Source organism: Rana temporaria, chromosome 3 (assembly GCF_905171775.1).
Source record: "Rana temporaria chromosome 3, aRanTem1.1, whole genome shotgun sequence".
NCBI classification, from domain to species: domain Eukaryota; kingdom Metazoa; phylum Chordata; class Amphibia; order Anura; family Ranidae; genus Rana; species Rana temporaria.
The window spans coordinates 480,926,676-480,944,708 of record NC_053491.1 but is presented as its reverse complement, the minus strand read 5'-3'; the positions used below and the strand labels follow the sequence as shown (position 1 = coordinate 480,944,708).

The 18,033-nt window shown below is 47.2% G+C and overlaps 1 protein-coding gene across 2 annotated transcripts in view; it reads left to right on the top strand.

Annotated features, from left to right (window-relative positions):
* LOC120933672 (beta-1,3-galactosyltransferase 5-like) overlaps positions 1 to 17,801 on the top strand; it is a 230,388-nt gene extending 212,587 nt beyond the window's left edge. Inside the window, exons 1-3 of one of the 2 annotated variants that reach the window (XM_040347010.1) lie at positions 4,895 to 5,033; positions 13,294 to 13,822; positions 17,137 to 17,801. In XM_040347010.1, coding sequence (XP_040202944.1) covers positions 13,300 to 13,822; positions 17,137 to 17,654 — 1,041 coding nt within the window. In that variant the 5' untranslated portion in view covers positions 4,895 to 5,033; positions 13,294 to 13,299 and the 3' untranslated portion in view covers positions 17,655 to 17,801. Of the gene's footprint in view, positions 1 to 4,894; positions 5,034 to 13,293; positions 13,823 to 17,136 lie in introns of those variants that run through there. The other variant, XM_040347009.1, reaches the window with a different exon arrangement.
* Positions 17,802 to 18,033: the final 232 nt, after the last annotated feature.

Here is an 18,033-nt window from a genome sequence, read left to right as displayed (position 1 = left end):
GAAGGCCTGTCTTGCAGTCTCTGCTCTAATTCATTTCAAAGGTGTTCTATCGAGTTGAGGTCAGGACTCTGTGCAGGCCAGTCAAGTTCCTCCACCCCAAACTTGCTCATCCATGTCTTTATGGACCTTGCTGTGTGCACTGGTGAGCAGTCATGTTGGAACAGGAAGGGGCCCTCCCCAAACTGTTCCCACAAAGTTGGGAGCATGAAATTGTCCAAAATGTCTTGGTATGCTGACGTCTTAAGAGTTCCCTTCACTGGAACTAAGGGGCCAACCCAACCCCTGAAAAACAACCCCCCCACCATAATCCCCCCTTTCATCAAATGATTTGGACCAGTCCACAAAGCAAGGACCATAAAGACATAAATGAGTGAGTTTGGGGTGGAGGAACTGGACTGGCCTGCACAGAGTCCTGACCTCAACACCTTTGGGATCGAATATTCCGATGGACATGTTGTGTCGTATAATCAAACCGTCTGTACACTCCATCGGACAAAAGAGCAGAAAAACTACGTAGTTTCGTGAATGTTGGCTGAAAAAGTTCTGCCGTCTGTATGCAGAACAAGTTCACGGCCAGTGCCTTTCGGACAAAAATATATATATATAATTATTATTATCATTATTATTATTATTATTATTAAAGGGCCCAGAGGTCCCGGATGGAAAGCCCCCTTTATTTGGTAATTTATTTTTATAAAAAAAAGGGGGGTTGCCATCTGGGGCCCTGGTGGCCTCCGGACCTTTAAGGGGGTTCCCATCCGGGCCATCCGGGCCCTCTCCAGCTGACTTGAGCAAGTCTGGTGCAAAGTTACCCCTGCTTTATAAAGGGTAACTTTCCGCTGCAAACCAGAGTTACACGCACCGGGAGTAGCCTGCGCCGGCAATTCGTAATTTGCTGAATCGGACCAACTCCCTCATTTGCATATTTAAAATAGAAAAACCAGGGCCGCGCTAGTTCAGACCAGCGTAAATGGGCGCCCACGCCGCACCGGCGTGGAAAGGTCCAAACGAAAAAAAAAAAAAATCTACGTTACGGCGTAATATTGTTTGCTGAATACGGCGCGGAGATACGCCGGCGCAAATTGGCATTTACGCCGCGCATCTCAGTCTACACCGGCGGAAATTGTTCCTGAATCTACCCCACTGTTTTGTGGCGTATAGATAGACTTGCCATGTTAAAGTATGGCCGTCGTTCCCGCGTCGAATAAATTTTTTTTTTTTTTTTGCGTAAGTCGTCCGTGAATAGGAAAGGACGTAACTCACGTCGAAGTTCAAAAAATGACGTCGGTGCCGGCGCAAAGCACGGCGGGAAATTTAAAAACGGAGCATGCGCAGTTCATTCGGCGCGGGGACACGCTTCATTTAAATGAATCACGCCCCCAACATGCCCAATTTCAAGTACGCCGCCAGAAAAACACTACGCCGCCGTAACTTACGGCGCGAATTCGCTGAGGATTCGAAATTCCGCCAGGTAAGATACAGCGGCGTAGCGTATCACTGATACGCGGCGCAAGTGCAAATGTGTGTGAATCTGGCCCTTTATTTTTACTTGTACTTTCTAATTTATTTTATATTGGTATCCACAAATTGTGTTTTTTTTTTATATTGTGGTTTATAACACTCACCACTAGCCACTTCTATATCTCAGCTGAGGCTTAGGAGGGACACCCAGTGGGCTGACCTGCCCCAGACACACACGCCCCCAGCCTACCACTGTCTATACATCCTATTTTTCACTTTTTAGCCCATCGGAGGGCTCATTTTAATTTATTTTTCATATCACTAACACTCATTATAAGGGGACCAAATACCACTGGAGGCTCCATATATGAGCCCACCGCACAAAGGTGCCCGACACTTTATCATTCACTTATTACCGATTATATTAAATAAAAGGACACACTAATACCACACCCAAGCAGCGCCACCACCCTGAACATCTATCATACCTCAACCCTACTTTGCCTCTCTCTGGGGGGCCACACAGGGGGCAGCAGCTCATCTACCCAGTCCTAGCGCGGAAGTTCAACACTCCTTTCAAAAGTGTCCGATGTGTCCGCCATAATGTCGCAGTCACGATAAAAATCGCTGATCTCCGCAATTACTAGTAAAAAAAACAACGGGCTAGATTCAGAGAGAATTTACGCCGGCGTATCCATAGATACGCCGCGTAAATTAAAATCTGCGCCGGCGTATCTTCTTTCTGTATTCAGAAAGCAAGATACGCCGACATTAGCCTCAGATGCGACTGGCGTAAGTCTCTTACACCATCGTATCTTAGAGTTCATATTTACGCTGGCCACTAGGTGGCGCTTACGTAGTTTTTCGGCGTAGAATATGCAAATGACCTAGATACGCCGATTCACAAATTTACGTACGCCCGGCGCTATTTTTTTACGTCGTTTACGTTAGGCTTTTTCGGCGTAAGGTTACTCCTGCTATTAGGTGGCGCACGCAATGTTATGTAAGGCCGTCGTTCCCGCGACGAAATTTGAATTTTTTACGTCGTTTGCGTAAGTCGTTCGCGAATAGGGCTGGACGTAATTTACGTTCACGTCAAAAGCAATGATGATTTGCGGCGGAATTTCGAGCATGCGCCGTTCGTAAAAAACGTAAAATACGCGGGGTCAACAATAATTTAAATAAAACACGCCCACATCATCCCCATTTGAATTAGGCGGGCTTACGCCGGCCCACATACGTTACGCCGCCGTAACTTAGGGGGCAAGTTCTTTATGTCGAAATCAATGTCGATTTGCGGCAGAATTTCGAGCATGCGCACTGGGATTTTTTCACGAACGGCGTAAAAAACGTCAAATACGCGGGGTCACAGTTAATATACATAAAACAAGCCCACATCATCCATCATCCGAAAGCAATGATGATTTGCGGCGGAATTTCGAGCATTTGCGCCGTTCTTAAAAAACGTAAAATACGCGGGGTCAACAATAATTAAAATAAAACACGCCCACATCATCCACATTTGAATTAGGCAGGCTTACGCCGACACAGAACTTGCGCCCTAAATTACGGCGGCGTAACGTGTCTGAGATACGCTACGCCGGGCACAAAGATAGACGATTCTATCTGAATCTACCCCCAGATCTTTAGATTTTTAAATCCATTATTTCATAGAATACATTTATTTTGGTTTTACCTTGAGACTGTGTGTAGGTCATGTATGGGTCCAAGGAGAACACTAAGCCTGAGGAGCCAACCGAGTCCCACCAGAGAGGGTGGACCCTTATATATGAATGGCAAATCTGTTTTTCTTTTTCTCAGAGGCTGTCCTATTTCCTTCACTTAGACAGGTAAGTGTCCTTTTATTAAGAGTCAGCAGTCACAGTATTTTTTTGGGGGGGGGTTGAAAATCCTCTTTACGTAACTTATGCCCCGTACACACGATCGGATTACCTTGGATGGTTTTTCCGACGGAATTCCGCTCATACATTGGCTTGCATACACACGGTCACACAAAAGTTCTCTGAACTTTCGACCAAGTCAAGAACGTGGTGACGTACAACTAGGCATGTGCATTTCGTTTCGTTCCGAATCGAAATTCGGACAAATTTTTCATTATTCCGACATTCGTATGCATACGAATTCCCGAATTGCAATATTAACGAATTAACCAAATCCGAACGAACGTTTTCGAATCGAAAACCTGCGGACGAAATTCGATCGAATTTGAAAACAAATTCTATTCGACTCGAATTCGAAAAAACAATTCGATTCGAAAATAAATTTGAATGAAAATTTAAAGCAAATTTAAATCAAAATCTAAAAAATATAAATCGATTTCTAAAAAAGAATACAATAAAATAGAATATAAAATAATAAAACAATAGAATGAAAATCAAAGAATATTAAAGAACAGAATGGAATTTAATAGAATGTAATCAAATACAATAGAATATGACCTGGCTTCTTCTATCTATCTTCTATCTATCTTCCATTTTCTGAAATTCTAAATTCATATAAAATTAACTCAAATTCGAATAGAAAAATATTAGAATAGAGCAGAAAAAAAAATATATATATTATTCTACTCTTCTAATATTTTTCTATTCGAATTTGAGTTCATTCTATATGAATTTAGAATTTCAGAAAATGGAAGATAGATAGAAGATAGATAGAAGAAGCCAGGTCATATTCTATTGTATTTGATTACATTCTATTGAATTCCATTCTGTTCTTTACTATTCTTTGATTTTCATTCTATTGTTTTATTATTTTATTTTATATTCTATTTTATTGTATTCTTTTTTAGAAATCGATTTATATTTTTTAGATTTCGATTCAAATTTGCTTTCAATTTTCATTCAAATTTGTTTTCGAATCTAATTGTTTTCGAATTTGATTCGAATAGAATTTGTTTTCAAATCCGATTTAAATATTAACGAATCCGGTCTAAATATTTTCAAATCCGACCGGATTTTTCGAAATTCGGTCGAAAACGAACGAATTCCGAAAACGAATTTAACACATGTAACGAATCTAAGTTAACAAAATTAATAAAATAACGAATTAAAACGAAACAAAACAAATTTTTCCCTTTTGCACACGCCTACGTAAAACACTACGACGACTTGAGAAAATGTAGTTCAATGCTTCCGAGCATGCGCCGAATTGTTTCCGAGCATGCGTCGGAATTTTGCGCGTCGGAATTGCTAGAGACGATTGGATTTTACGATAGGAATTTTTTCCGTCTGCAAAAATTCTGAGAACCGTCTCTCGATATTTTGTTGGCAGAAATTCCAACAGCAAAAGTCCGATGGAGCCTACACACGGTCGAAATTTCCGTTCAAAAAGCTCACATCGGACTTTTGCTGTCGGAATTTCCGATCGTGTGTACGGAGCATTAGAACTCTTTGCGTCTTATGGTGGTTACCTGGCAGCCATAGAGAGGTTGACACACTTCACCTTTCACCTGCAGCCTCAGGCAGGATTTTGAAGGACACGACTGATGGTCATAGAAAAGGGTAACGGAGTCCCGGAACACAGCTCAGTGTTCTCCAGCACAGGACGGACAGGTAGGAACACGGGAGGGGAGCTCCATCACAACCAGATAATCATCTTCTCTTTCTTACATTTCTTACATTGTTCTGTAGAGATTCTGCTTTACTGATTGGTGGTCTTCTGAGTTTCTGGGTCTGTACACCTGCTGTGCCCATTATGAGGAGTTCCCACCATCCCTGTGCTGAGTTGCCAGGTCTGTACACCTGCTGTGCCCATTATGAGGGGTTCCCGACATCCCTGTGCTGAGTTCCTGGGTCTGTACACCTGCTGTGTCCATTATGATGGGTTCCCACCATCCCTGTGCTGAGTTGCCAGGTCTGTACACCTGCTGTGCCCATTATGAGGGGTTCCCACCATCCCTGTGCTGAGTTGCCAGGTCTGTACACCTGCTGTGCCCATTATGAGAGGTTTCCACCATTCCTGTGCTGAGTTGCCAGGTCTGTACATCTGCTGTGCCCATTATGAGGGGTTTCCACCATCCGTGTGCTGAGTTCCCGAGTCTGTACACCTGCTGTGCCCATTATTAAAGGGGGCTTCCACCATCCCTGTGCTGAGTTGCCAGGTCTGTACACCGACTGTGCCCATTATGAGGGGTTCCCGCCATCACTGTGCTGAGTTCCCAGGTCTGTACTCCTGCTGTGCCCATTATGAGAGGTTTCCACCATCCTTGTGCCGAGTTCCAGAGTCTGTACACCGGCTGTGTCCATTATGAGGGGTTCCCGCCATCCCTGTGCTGAGTTACCAGGTCTGTACACCCGCTGTGCCCATTATGAGGGGTTCCCACCATCCCTGTGCTGAGTTCTCAGATCTGTACACCTGCTGTGCCCATTATGAGGGGTTCCCACCATCCCTGTGCCGAGTTCCCGGGTCTGTACACCTGCTAAAAATATTCTGTGCTATTACAGACATTGATCACTGTCCATTCAATACCAAGTTTTTATTTAAAGCCCAATTGAATTTGCAGTATAAATCACTTAAATATATTCCAGGGACATAAAAAGTGTGCAAAGCCTTACAGTTGGTTTTCTTTAGGAAGAAGCCACAGCATGAGTAGAAAAGCCTGTCTAGAACCTTCAGGGCCTCAACGGAGGCTCTTTACTACGTGATCATCCAATCACGGCTGATCACGAGGAAAACAGGAAGAGCCGTTGATCGGCTTTTCCTCACTCGCGTCTGATAGACGCGAGTAGAGGAGAGACGATCGGCGGCTCTCCTGACAGGGGAGGGTCTGCGCTGATTGTTTATCAGCGCAGCCCCCCCTCGGATGCCCGTCAGGACCACCAGGGAAGCCCATAACATGTGGATGGCCATGTATATCCCCCATGGCCATCCACATATGCCTATACATGTCCAATATGTGCCAATCAGTGCCCACAAATGGACACTGACTGGCACCATTATGAAACACATTCAGTGTTGCCCAGCATTGCCACCCATCAGTGTCATCAGGGCCACCCATCAGTGCCACCTATCAGTGCCACCCATAAGTACCCATCAGTGACACCTATGAGTGCCCATTAGTGCCGCCCATCAGTGCCGCCTATCAGTGCCCATCAGTGTCCTTCAGAGATGCCTCATCAGTACCGCCTCATCAGTGCAGTCTTTCCATGCCAGATATCATTGCCTACTTCTCTACTACTATATGTAACGAATACTTACCTAATGCCCAGCGGGCTGGTTGGGTAAAAGTTGAGAGAGAAGGCATGAGAGAGAAGGGGGTGGGGAGAGAGAGAGGGGGAGTGGGAGAGAGAGAGAGAAGGGGAGTGGGAGAGAGAAAGAAGGGGAGTGGGAGAGAGAGAGAAGAGTTTGGAGAGAGAGAGAAGAGGTGGGAGAGAGAGAGATATGAGGTGGTAGAGAGAGAAGGGGTGGGTGAGAGAGAAGGGGTGGGTGGGTCAGAGAAAGAGGGGGGGGTGAATGAGAGAGGTGGTTGAGAGAGAGGAGGGGGTGGGGAGAGAGAAGTTGGGGAGAGAGAAGGGGTGAGAGAGAGAAGTTGGGGAGAGAGAAGGGGTGAGCGAGAGAGAGAAGGGGTGAGAGAGAGAAAGAGAGATATGAGTTAGTAGAGACAAAGGGGGTTGGGCGAGTGAGAGGGGGATGAGAGAGAGAAAAAGTGGGTGGGAGAGAGAGGGGGTTAAGAGAGAGGGGGTGAGAGTCTGGGAGAGAGGGGGTGAGAGATCAGGTGGGTGAGAGAGAGAGAGGGGGGTGGGTGAGAGAGAGAGAGGGGGGTAAGAGAGAGAGAGATAGAGAGAGGGGATTGATAAGCTAGAGAGAGGGGGTGGATGAGATAGAGAGAGGGGGTGGATGAGATAGAGAGAGGGGGTGGATGAGATAGAGAGAGGGGGTGGATGAGAGAGAGAGGGGGATGGATCAGAGAGAGAGGGGGTGGATGAGAGAGAGAGATGGGAGAGAGAGGGGATATGGGAGAGAGAGATGGGGTGGATGAGGGGAGGTGGATGAGGGGGGTGGATGAGAGAGGGAGGGGAGTGGATAGAGAGAGAGGGGTGGATAGAAAGAGAGGGGTAAATGAGAGAGAGAGAGGGAGGGGGTGGATGAGAGCGAGAGGTGGGGATGGGAGAGAGAGCAGGGGTGGAGAGAGAGAGATGGGGATGGGGAGAGAGGGGGGATGGGGAGAGAGGGGGGAATGGGAGAGAGAGAGGCAGTGGGAGAGAGAGAGAGAGAGAGGGGGGAGTGGGAGAGAGATGGGGGAGTGGGAGAGAGAGAGAAGGGGTGGGAGAGAGAGATGAGGTGGTAGAGAGAGAGGGCTGGTTGAGAGAGAAGGGGTGGGTGAGAGAGAGAGAGGTGGTTGAGAGAGAGAAGGGGGTGGGAGAGAGGAGTTGGGGGGGAGAAAGAGAGAGAAAAGGGGGGAGAGCGAGAGATATGAGTTGGTAGAGAGAGGGGGTGGGGGAGAGAAAGAGGGGAGTGAGAGGGGGTGGATGAGAGCGGTGGTTGAGAGAGAGGGGGGTGAGAGTCTGGGAGAGAGGGGGTGAGAGATCGGGTGGGTGAGAGAGAGAGAGAGAGAGAGAGAGGGGTGGATGAGATAGAGAGAGAGAGAGGGGGTGCATGAGAGAGAGAGAGAGAGAGAGAGAGAGAGAGGGGGGATGGAGGAAAGAGAGGGGTATGGGAGAGAGAGGTGGGAATGGGAAAGAGAGAGGGATGGATAGAGAGAGATGGGAGAGAGGGATGGAGAGAGAGAGGGGTGGATGAGAGATGGGGATGGGAGAGAGAGAGGGGGATGGAGAGAGAGATGGGATGGTAGAGAAAGAGGGGGGGTGGATGAGAGAGGGGGATGGGAGAGAGAGAGGGGGGATGGAAGAGAGCGAGGGGGTGGATGAGAGAGGGGGATGGGAGAGAGAGAGGGGGGATGGAAGAGAGAGACGGGGTGGATGAGAGAGGGGGATGGGAGAGAGAGAGGGGGGACTGAAGAGAGAGAGGGGGTGAGTGAAATTGACCCCCTAAGCTGGCCTGCAGTCCTTCCTGTACCCCCTGTCCCAGCCCCTGTCTTTGGGTAGGTGTGTGTGATGCACCTACCTCCTGCCCATCCTCGTCCTCTGGGCCCTCGGTCAGCCTATATTTCTTCTTGATGACAGTCACAGCTGGAGCCGACGTTGGGAGAAGGTGTGCAGGCTCTGGGAATGGGAGGTGCCGGGGATGCTGCGCTCACTGCTGCTCAGGTCAGGGTGGCGGTGAGGTCTTCTCTCACTCCGTCTCGCGCTGTTCCTTCCAGCCAGCCTCCTGCTGCTCACCGGGGCCGCCACTCTCTGTTGTTGCTCTGTTCTCAGATGCTGCTGCTGTCGACTGCCCTGGCCTGCACCCCACCACCGCCGGACCAGCGAAACTGTCCCTCTCTGGTATGTCAAGGGGGCGGCCTCGGAGCTCAGCTGCGTCAGTAGCGCGGAGGTCGGAGGAGGAGGAGAAAATTAAATCCTCACGCGCTTTCAACACTGAACACGGAGGGGGTGCACTGCAGCCATGATGTCACTGGTTGCTACACGCCAAGTGGCTCTAGCAACCAGTGGACAGGATTAAAGTCAGGTGGAGGTGGTGCCGCGTGCCGGAGTCCGCCCCTGAATTCATCATGACATCATGACATTGACATTCATCCCAGTGTTTCATTCCGGGACACTGTATTGTCCCGCAATGAAGGTACCCGGGAACTGGGACACAGATGCCAATTACGGGATAGTCCCGGGCAATCCGAGACACGTGGGCACCCTAGGGTATAAGTGCCCGGTATTGAAGTGGTTAAAGTATTTATTTTGCAAATATAAAACAGCTTTCCATTATTATACACCCACTAATCTCACTGTCCTCATGAATGTTTCCAAACACAAACCCATTACTTCTGCCTTACTTCCTGGGCAGACTATAGGTCATGACACAGGAAGGAGTTGACCGGCTGACCTCATTAGCACACACCCTGTATCATCCACCCTCCTACCTACCCACCCACTTCCAGGTGCATGCTTTTTAAATGCAATCAATCAGTGATCACTGTTCTCACTTAATACACAGACATCAATTTTTTTCCTTTAACTATTTTAACCTTAACAACTTCAATACCGGGCACTTACACCCCCTTCCTGCCCAGACAAATATTTTCAGCTTTCTGTTAAACCACTTCCCTACCGCGCCTAATCTGGCACTCTCCTTCATATAAAAAATCATAATTTTTTTGCTAGAAAATTACTCAGAACTCCCAAACATATATGTTTTTATTTAGCAGACACCCTAGGGAATAAAATGGCGGTCATTGCAATGGTATTTGCGCAATAATTTTTCAAACGCCTTTTTTTGGTAAAAAAAAAAAACGGTTTCATGAATTAAAAAAATAACAAAACAGTAAAGTTAGCCCAATTTTTTTGTATAATGTGAAAGATGATGTTACGCCGAGTAAATAGATACCTAACTTGTCACGCTTTAACCACTTAACGCCCGCCGCGCGACTATTAGAGTCCGCAAAATGGCACAGACAGGCAGATGGGCGTATATATACGTCCTTGCCTTCTAGCGGGTGGGGGGTCCGATCGGGACACCCCCCCCCCCCGCTGCGTGCGGCTTACCTCGGGGAGTGATCCGGGACGACGGCGCGGCTATTCGTTTATAGCCGCTCCGTCGCGATCGCTCCCCGGAGCTGAAGAACGGGGAGAGCCGTATGTAAACACGGCTTCCCCGTGGTTCACTGTGGCGGCGCATCGATCGTGTCATCCCCTTTATAGGGGAGACACGATCGATGACATCAGACCTACAGCCACACCCCCTACTGTTGTAAACACACACTAGGTGAAGCCTAACACGTTCAGCGCCCCCTGTGGTTAACTCCCAAACTGCAACTGTCATTTTAACAATAAACAATGCAATTTAAATGCATTTTTTGCTGTGAAAATAACAATGGTCCCAAAAATGTGTCAAAATTGTCCGAAGTGTCCGCCATAATGTCGCAGTCACGAAAAAAATCGCTGATCGCCGCCATTAGTAGTAAAAAAAAAATTTTTTATAAAAATGCAATAAAAATAATAATAATAATTATTTTATTATCTTTAAGTGCCCAGCCGCGGGTCGCAGGCGTGCGCCCGCGACCCGGTCCGAAGCTCCGTGACCGCGGGACTCGCGGACCCGATCGCCGCTGGAGTCCTGCGATCGGTCCCCGGAGCTGAAGAACGGGGAGAGCCGTGTGTAAACACAGCTTCCCCGTTCTTCACTGTGGCGCAGACATCGATCGGGTGTTCCCTTATATAGGGAACCACAATCAATGACATCACATCTACAGACACACCCCCCTACAGTTAGAAACACAGATGAGGTCACACATAACCCCTTCAGCGGCCCCTTGTGGTTAACTCCCAAACTGCAACTGTCATTTGCACAGTAAACAGTGCATTTTTAATGCATTTTTTGCTGTGAAAATGACAATGGTCCCAAAAATGTGTCAAAATTGTCCGAAGTGTCCGCCATAATGTCGCAGTCACGAAAAAAAACGCTGATCGCCGCCATTAGTAGTAAAAAATTTTTTTTATAAAAATGCAATAAAACTATCCCCTTATTTTGTAAACGCTATAAATTTTGTGCAAACCAACCGATAAACGCTTATTGCGATTTTTTTTTACCAAAAATAGGTAGAAGAATACGTATCGGTCTAAACTGAGGAAAAAAATATATTTTTTTATATATTTTTTGGGGGATATTTATTATAGCAAAAAGTAAAAAATATAGTTTTTTTTTCAAAATTGTCGCTCTATTTTTGTTTATAGCGCAAAAAATAAAAACCGCAGAGGTGATCAAATACCACCAAAAGAAATCTCTATTTGTGGGAAAAAAAGGACGCCAATTTTGTTTGGGAGCCACGTCGCACGACCGCGCAATTGTCAGTTAAAGCGACGCAGTGCCGAATCGCAAAAACTGGCCGGGTCCTTTAGCTGCCTAAAGGTCCGGGTCTTAAGTGGTTAACCCCTTTCATACTCGGGGTCTGGTTACAGAATCTATTGTTTCTGGGGTGATCTACCGTTACTATGGGGAATTAATTGTTGCTGAGGAGGGTCTATTGTTGCTGTGGAAGTTCTTGTACCTGGAGAGGATCTACTGTTTCTGTGGAGGATCTATTTTTGGTGCAATATATTGTTGCTGAAGGACATCTATTGTTGCTGAGAGGGATAAATTCTTTCTGGGTGACCTATCGCTGCTGGGGGTGGGGGGGATGTCTGTTGTTGCTGGGATTGCTCTTCAAAGAACCTGGTTACTTTTGTTGTAAGCATAGACGTGCGCACCTCCGGCTTCCCTCCTCTCCTCTCCTGCCGGCTGCTGTGGGGATGTTTCAGGATAATGAGCAGGGGAAGGAGCTGGTAAAAAATGACATTTATCAACTCCTTCCTTTTCTAAATGAACACAATGGCCCGGATTCAGTAAGATTTGCGCATAAATTACGGAGGCACAGGGCAACGATTTTGCCCTGCGCCCCCGCAAATTTGCGCCGCTGCCCTCGATTCACGGAGCAGTAGCCCCGTAAATTGCGAGGGCGCGCTGGCAAAATTGCCCGGCGTAAGCGCGCGCAATTTAAATGATCCCGCAGGGGGCGGGAATCATTTAAATTAGGCGCGTTCCCACGATGATCGTAAAGCGCATGCGCCGTCGGGAAACTTTCCTGACGTGCATTGCGGCAAATGACGTTGCAAAGGACGTCATTTGCTTCAAAGTGAACGTGAATGGCGTCCATCGCCATTCACGAATCACTTACGCAAACGACGTGAAATTCAAATTTCACGACGCGGGAACGGCGGGTATACTTTAGCATTGGCTGCCCCTACTATTAGAAGGGGCAGCCTTACGCTAAAGACGCCGTGCGGAAACTCCGTAACTTGCGTACGCAGGGCCCGCGCAACATTGTGAATCGGTGTTAGTATGCAATTTGCATACTATACACTGAGCACAATGGGAGCGCCCCCTAGCGGTCATCGCAAGAATGCAGCCTAAAATCTGCGTGGCATAAGAGCCTTATGCCGCGCAGATTTTAGGCTGCAGTCGGCGTTACGATGTTCCTGAATCAGGAGCATTCGTAACGCCGGAGCAAGTCAGCAATTGCGCTGTGTAACTATGGTTACGCAGGCGCAATTGCTCTCTGAATCCGGGCCAGTGAGTGATTGGTACTGCGTAAGAGGTTCTTTACTGTGAGGCCTAGTACACACGAGGATTTCAGCGGATTTGGATCCGATGGAGTGTACTCACCATAGGATCAAAATCCGCGCCGAAATCCCCTCGCGATGACGTGTCGCACCGTCGCCGCGATGATGACGCGGTGACGAGCGCGACGCTGTCATATAAGGAATTCCACGCATGCGTCGAATCATTACGACGCATGCGGGGGATCCCTTCGGACGGATTGATCCGGTGAGTCTGTACAAACCAGCGGATCAATCCGTTGGGATCGATTGAAGCGGATAGATTTGTAGACATGTCTACAAATTTTTATCTGCTGGAATCGTGAAATTCTATGGTGTGTACGGGGCCTCAGAGGAGTAATGACTAGGGAACTCCCTTCCACAGGGTGCAAGAAGATTTTTCATTTACTTGTCTATTTTACGAATAGACGGGAATTCAATCATCTAAATACATTCCAGGTGCCTCCAAACAAAAGGTGAGCACAGTATTTTAATTGTCTTTTTTTTTTTTTTTAGAAAGCAGTCACATAAAAAGCCAGTTCAATAAGCAAAATAAATAAATAAAGCAAATTTGTGTTGTTTTTTTTTTTAAATGATGGTATAAAAAATTCTTGCTGTCTCTATCCAGGGCACAATGAAACGTAAAGGAATCCTCATACGCGCCTCCTTGTTCTCCATCGTGACTTTTCTGATGGCGAGATGGTTCATGAATACCAGAGACATCCCCCGAACGATGCCTATAATGAGACAATCAGTAACCCTGTCCAGTGGGTTTGAGGCGGAGTTCCCCCAACGACAAAGTGACAATTGCACACTCATCCGGGAGCCAACCCAAGAGGAACAAGGAGCAACCAACGAAAAAAAACTGCTGATCCTGGTGGTGAAATCCCAACCCGGTACTGGGGCAAGGAGATCAGTGCTGCGGAAGACTTGGGCTAAAGAGAGAGAGATCAACGGATACAGAATTAAACCGATATTCTTGTTGGGAAAGACGGATGCGGAAGAACATATGAAAATGACCAAACGTGAGAGCCAAGTGTACGGTGATATTCTACAATGGGACGTTACCGAAGGACACCATAACTTGTCCTTGAAAGAACACTGCTTCTTGGAGTGGCTGTATCTGAAATCACCACAAGTGGATCACATTTTTAAAGGTAAGAGAGGAGCGCCCAGACTAGGCACACTAAAATATTTACGTTCTATTTATGTTCTATTTATGTTCTGATTAAACAAACTCTCATTCACTTCTGTAATTATGGGCATTGTGGAGAAAATCATCCTTAAAATTCACAACTAAGGCGCGGAAATCTTAGATCTTTCACCCCATCTCCTCTCCTGTGTGTCTATGTCTCTGCAGCATCCCACCCCTCTCCTGTGTGTCTATGTCTCTGAAGCCTCTCACCCCTCTTCTCTTCTGTGTGTATTTGTCTCTGCAGCCTCTCTCTCCTCTCCTGTGTGTCTATGTTTCTACAGTCTCTCACCCCTCTCCTCTCCTGTGTGTCTATGTCTCTGCAGCCTCTCACTACTCTCCTCTCCTGTGTGTCTATGTCTCTGCAGCCTCTCACCCCTCTCCTTTCTTGTGTGTCTATGTCTCTGCAGCCTCTCACCCCTCTCCTCTCCTGTGTGTCTATGTCTCTGCAGCCTCTCACCCCTCTCCTTTCTTGTGTGTCTATGTCTCTGCAGTCGCTCACCCCTCTTCTATGTGTCTATGTCTCTGCAGCCTTTCACCCCTCTCCTCTCCTGTGTGTCTATGTCTCTGCAGCCTCTCACCCCTCTCCTCTCCTGTGTATCTATGTCTCTGCAGCCTCTCACCCCTCTCCTCTACTGTGTGTCTATGTCTCTGCAGCCTCTCACCCCTCTCCTCTCCTGTGTGTCTGTGTCTCTGCAGCCTCTCACCCCTCTCCTCTACTGTGTGTCTATGTCTCTGCAGCCTCTCACCCCTCTCCTCTCCTGTGTGTCTATGTCTCTGCAGCCTCTCACCCCTCTCCTCTCCTATGTGTCTATGTCTCTTCAGCCTCTCACCCCTCTCCTCTCCTGTGTGTCTATCTCTCTGCAGCCTCTCACCCCTCTCCTCTCCTGTGTGTCTATGTCTCTTCAGCCTCTCACCCCTCTCCTCTCCTGTGTGTCTATGTCTCTACAGTCTCTCACCCCTCTCCTCTCCTGTGTGTCTATGTCTCTTCAGCCTCTCACCCCTCGCCTCTCCTGTGTGTCTATGTCTCTGTAGCCTCTCACCCCTCTCCTCTCCTGTGTGTCTATGTCTCTGCAGCCTCTCACCCCTCTCCTATCCTGTGTGTCTGTCTCTGCAGCCTCTCACCCCTCTCCTCTCCTGTGTGTCTATGTCTCTGCAGCCTCTCACCCCTCTCCTCTACTGTATGTCTATGTCTCTGCAGCCTCTCACCCCTCTCCTCTCCTGTGTGTCTATGTCTCTGCAGCCTCTCACCCCTCTCCTCTACTGTGTGTCTATGTCTCTGCAGCCTCTCACCCCTCTCCTCTCCTGTGTGTCTATGTCTCTGAGTGAGTGAGTGAGTGAGTGAGAAACTTGTAAAGCGCAACACATGCGAACTGAATCGCCTCTGGGCGCTGTATCCATTTCATGGGTAAGGGACCCCTTGAACTCAGAAGAGATGGGTGTTAATCTTTCTCCTGAAGGTCAAGTGGTCCGACTCCAGTCGGATGGTGGTTGGTAGTGCATTCCACAGGCGAGGTCCTTGGACTGCAAATCTTTGATCTCCTTTGGACTTTTATCTGGCTTTGGGTATCTTGAGTAGGTTTTGATTGGTGGATCGCAGAATGCGATTGGGGTTATGGGCTTTTATTTTTTCGCATAGATATTTGGGGGCGTTGCCTTGAATACACTTATGTATTAGGCAGAGTGCCTTGAAAGTGATTCTGTCTTTTACTGGCAACCAATGAAGGGATCTCAGTGAAGGTGAGATTGATTCCCATGTTTTTTTCCCAGACACTAGTCGAGCGGCCGTATTTTGAACGACTTGCAGACGAGTGATTTGGTATTTGGGGAGTCCTAGATAGAGGGCATTTGCGTAGTCGAGTCTGGAATTGATGATTGTTCCCACCACGACTGCAATGTCCTCTTTCGGGATAAAGGGCGTGAGTCTGCGTAGTAGGCGCAGCAGATCGTGAGATTCGCTGACTACTGACCCTATTTGTGCATCCATTGTCATGTAGGTATCGAAAATGACTCCGAGACTTTTGACTTTGGTGCTAGGGGTGATAGTTTTGCCCAGAATGGGCGGGGGAGTCCATGTTGACGCGGGGTGATTTTTCCGGTTAGCGTGAAACAGGAGAAGTTCTGTTTTCGAACCGTTGAGTTTAAGATAACTCTTTGTCATCCAGTTATCTATTAGAGTGAGGCATTTCTCTAGTCCAAGAGAATGATCCTTTTTGTTGCAGATGCGGAAATACAGTTGTTTGTCGTCTGCATAGGAGTGGTAAAGTAACTTCTGGTTACTGATGATTTCAAAGAGAGGGCAAAGAAAGATATTAAACAATACGGGCGACAAGGGAGATCCCTGAGGGACTCCGCATGACACCGTACGTTTTTCAGAAGTGAAAGACCCCAGTTTCACTATTTGTGATCGGTTTTCCAAGAAGGAGGAGAACCAGGGTAAAACACCTTCAGCGACTCCGGCTACTTCAGCTAGCCTAGCCAGTAGTAGTCCGTGGTCTACAGTGTCAAAAGCCACGCTTAGGTCCAGCAGGATCAGGAGACAAGATTCTCCTTCGTCTGCGGCCTCTAGAGCGTCATCCCATACTTTGAGCAGCGCCGTTTCTGTTCTGTGACCCGGACAGAAGCCTGATTGAAATGGGTCGAGTAATTTATGGGTGTCTAAATGCAGTTGCAGCTGTTGTACAACTTATTTCTCCATTACCTTGGAGAAAACATTTAGACCCGTTATGGGCCTATGGTTGTTTGGGTCTTTGCCTCTCATCTCACCCCTCTCCTCTCCTGTGTGTCTATGTCTCTGCAGCCTCTCACCCCTCTCCTCTCCTGTGTGTCTATGTCTCTGTAGTCTCTAACCCCTCTCCTCTCCTGTGTGTCTATATCTCTGCAGCCTCTCACCCCTCTCCTCTCCTGTGTGTTTGTCTTTGCAGCCTCTCACCCCTCTCCTCTCCTGTGTGTCTGTCTCTGCAGCCTCTCACCCTTCTCCTCTCCTGTGTGTCTATGTCTCTGCAGCCTCTCACCCCTCTCCTCTCCTGTGTGTCTTTGTCTCTGCAGCCTCTCACCCCTCTCCTCTCCTGTGTGTCTATGTCTCTGCAGCCTCTCACAGTCACACAGAATAGGGAAGGTGAGACGATGCAGAGATACGGTCACACAGAAAAAAGGGGAAGATTTTATTAATAAGATAATATGTCTCTGCATTCTCTCCCCCCCTCCCCCATAGATAGACAGATAAAATATATAGTTAATGATCTTCATACATAATAAGTGATTTTTTTCTCCCTACAGTTGACGATGATGAATTTGTGAACCCAGACGTGATTGTACAGTATATTACAGAATATGGATCCCCAGATACAGTTCATGGTTTTCACTATCATAGGCCACCTGTCATGCGTCAGACCAAATACAGCATCACAAAGACTCTGTACCCTCAAGAACACTATCCAGGTTTTGTCTCCCGTGGTGGTTTTCTGTTCCCGGGAGCCTCAGTGTCCGGTCTGTACAACGCCTCCCTTCTACTCCCTGTATTCCCATTGGACGACGTATATTTTGGATTTCTCTCCGCGGCGGCCAACCTAACCTTTCGGCATGACCGTCGCTTCTACGTGCGAGGATTAAAGTACGATATGTGTAAGTACAAAGAAGCCCTGGTGGTCCATGGTATCAAAGCAAAGTTCATGATGCTGATATGGCAGGACGTACAGAACAGCGAATGCAGAAGTCACGCCAAGCTGACCGACAGACGTACAGATGAGGGACTGCAACAAACTGGGAAAAAACTCATTGCTCAATTCATGGACTAAAACACATCTGGTTGGATGTTGAAGGCGAAATAATGGACCTATTTTTTTTAGAATGCTATTAAATATTTATGGAAAGGAAATTCAGAATGTCCTTATGAGCCTCATATTGTGGCATTAATATTGAATAAAATGTTTATTTTTATTTAATATTATTATTTTTTTTTTTAAATGAGATAGTTGACTGAGCAAGTATGGTGTGGGGGGCACTTTGCTGGATATGTATTCTATATGACATGGGTACTTACTGTACTCAGCGCCATTCACATTTTTATAAGACAACTATCACAATATTTTTATTTTTTATTTTATCCAGTTTGGCTCCAAAGCAATTTTTTTTTTATTTGTAAAAATCTTAATTTTTGGGGATAAAATTACTTAA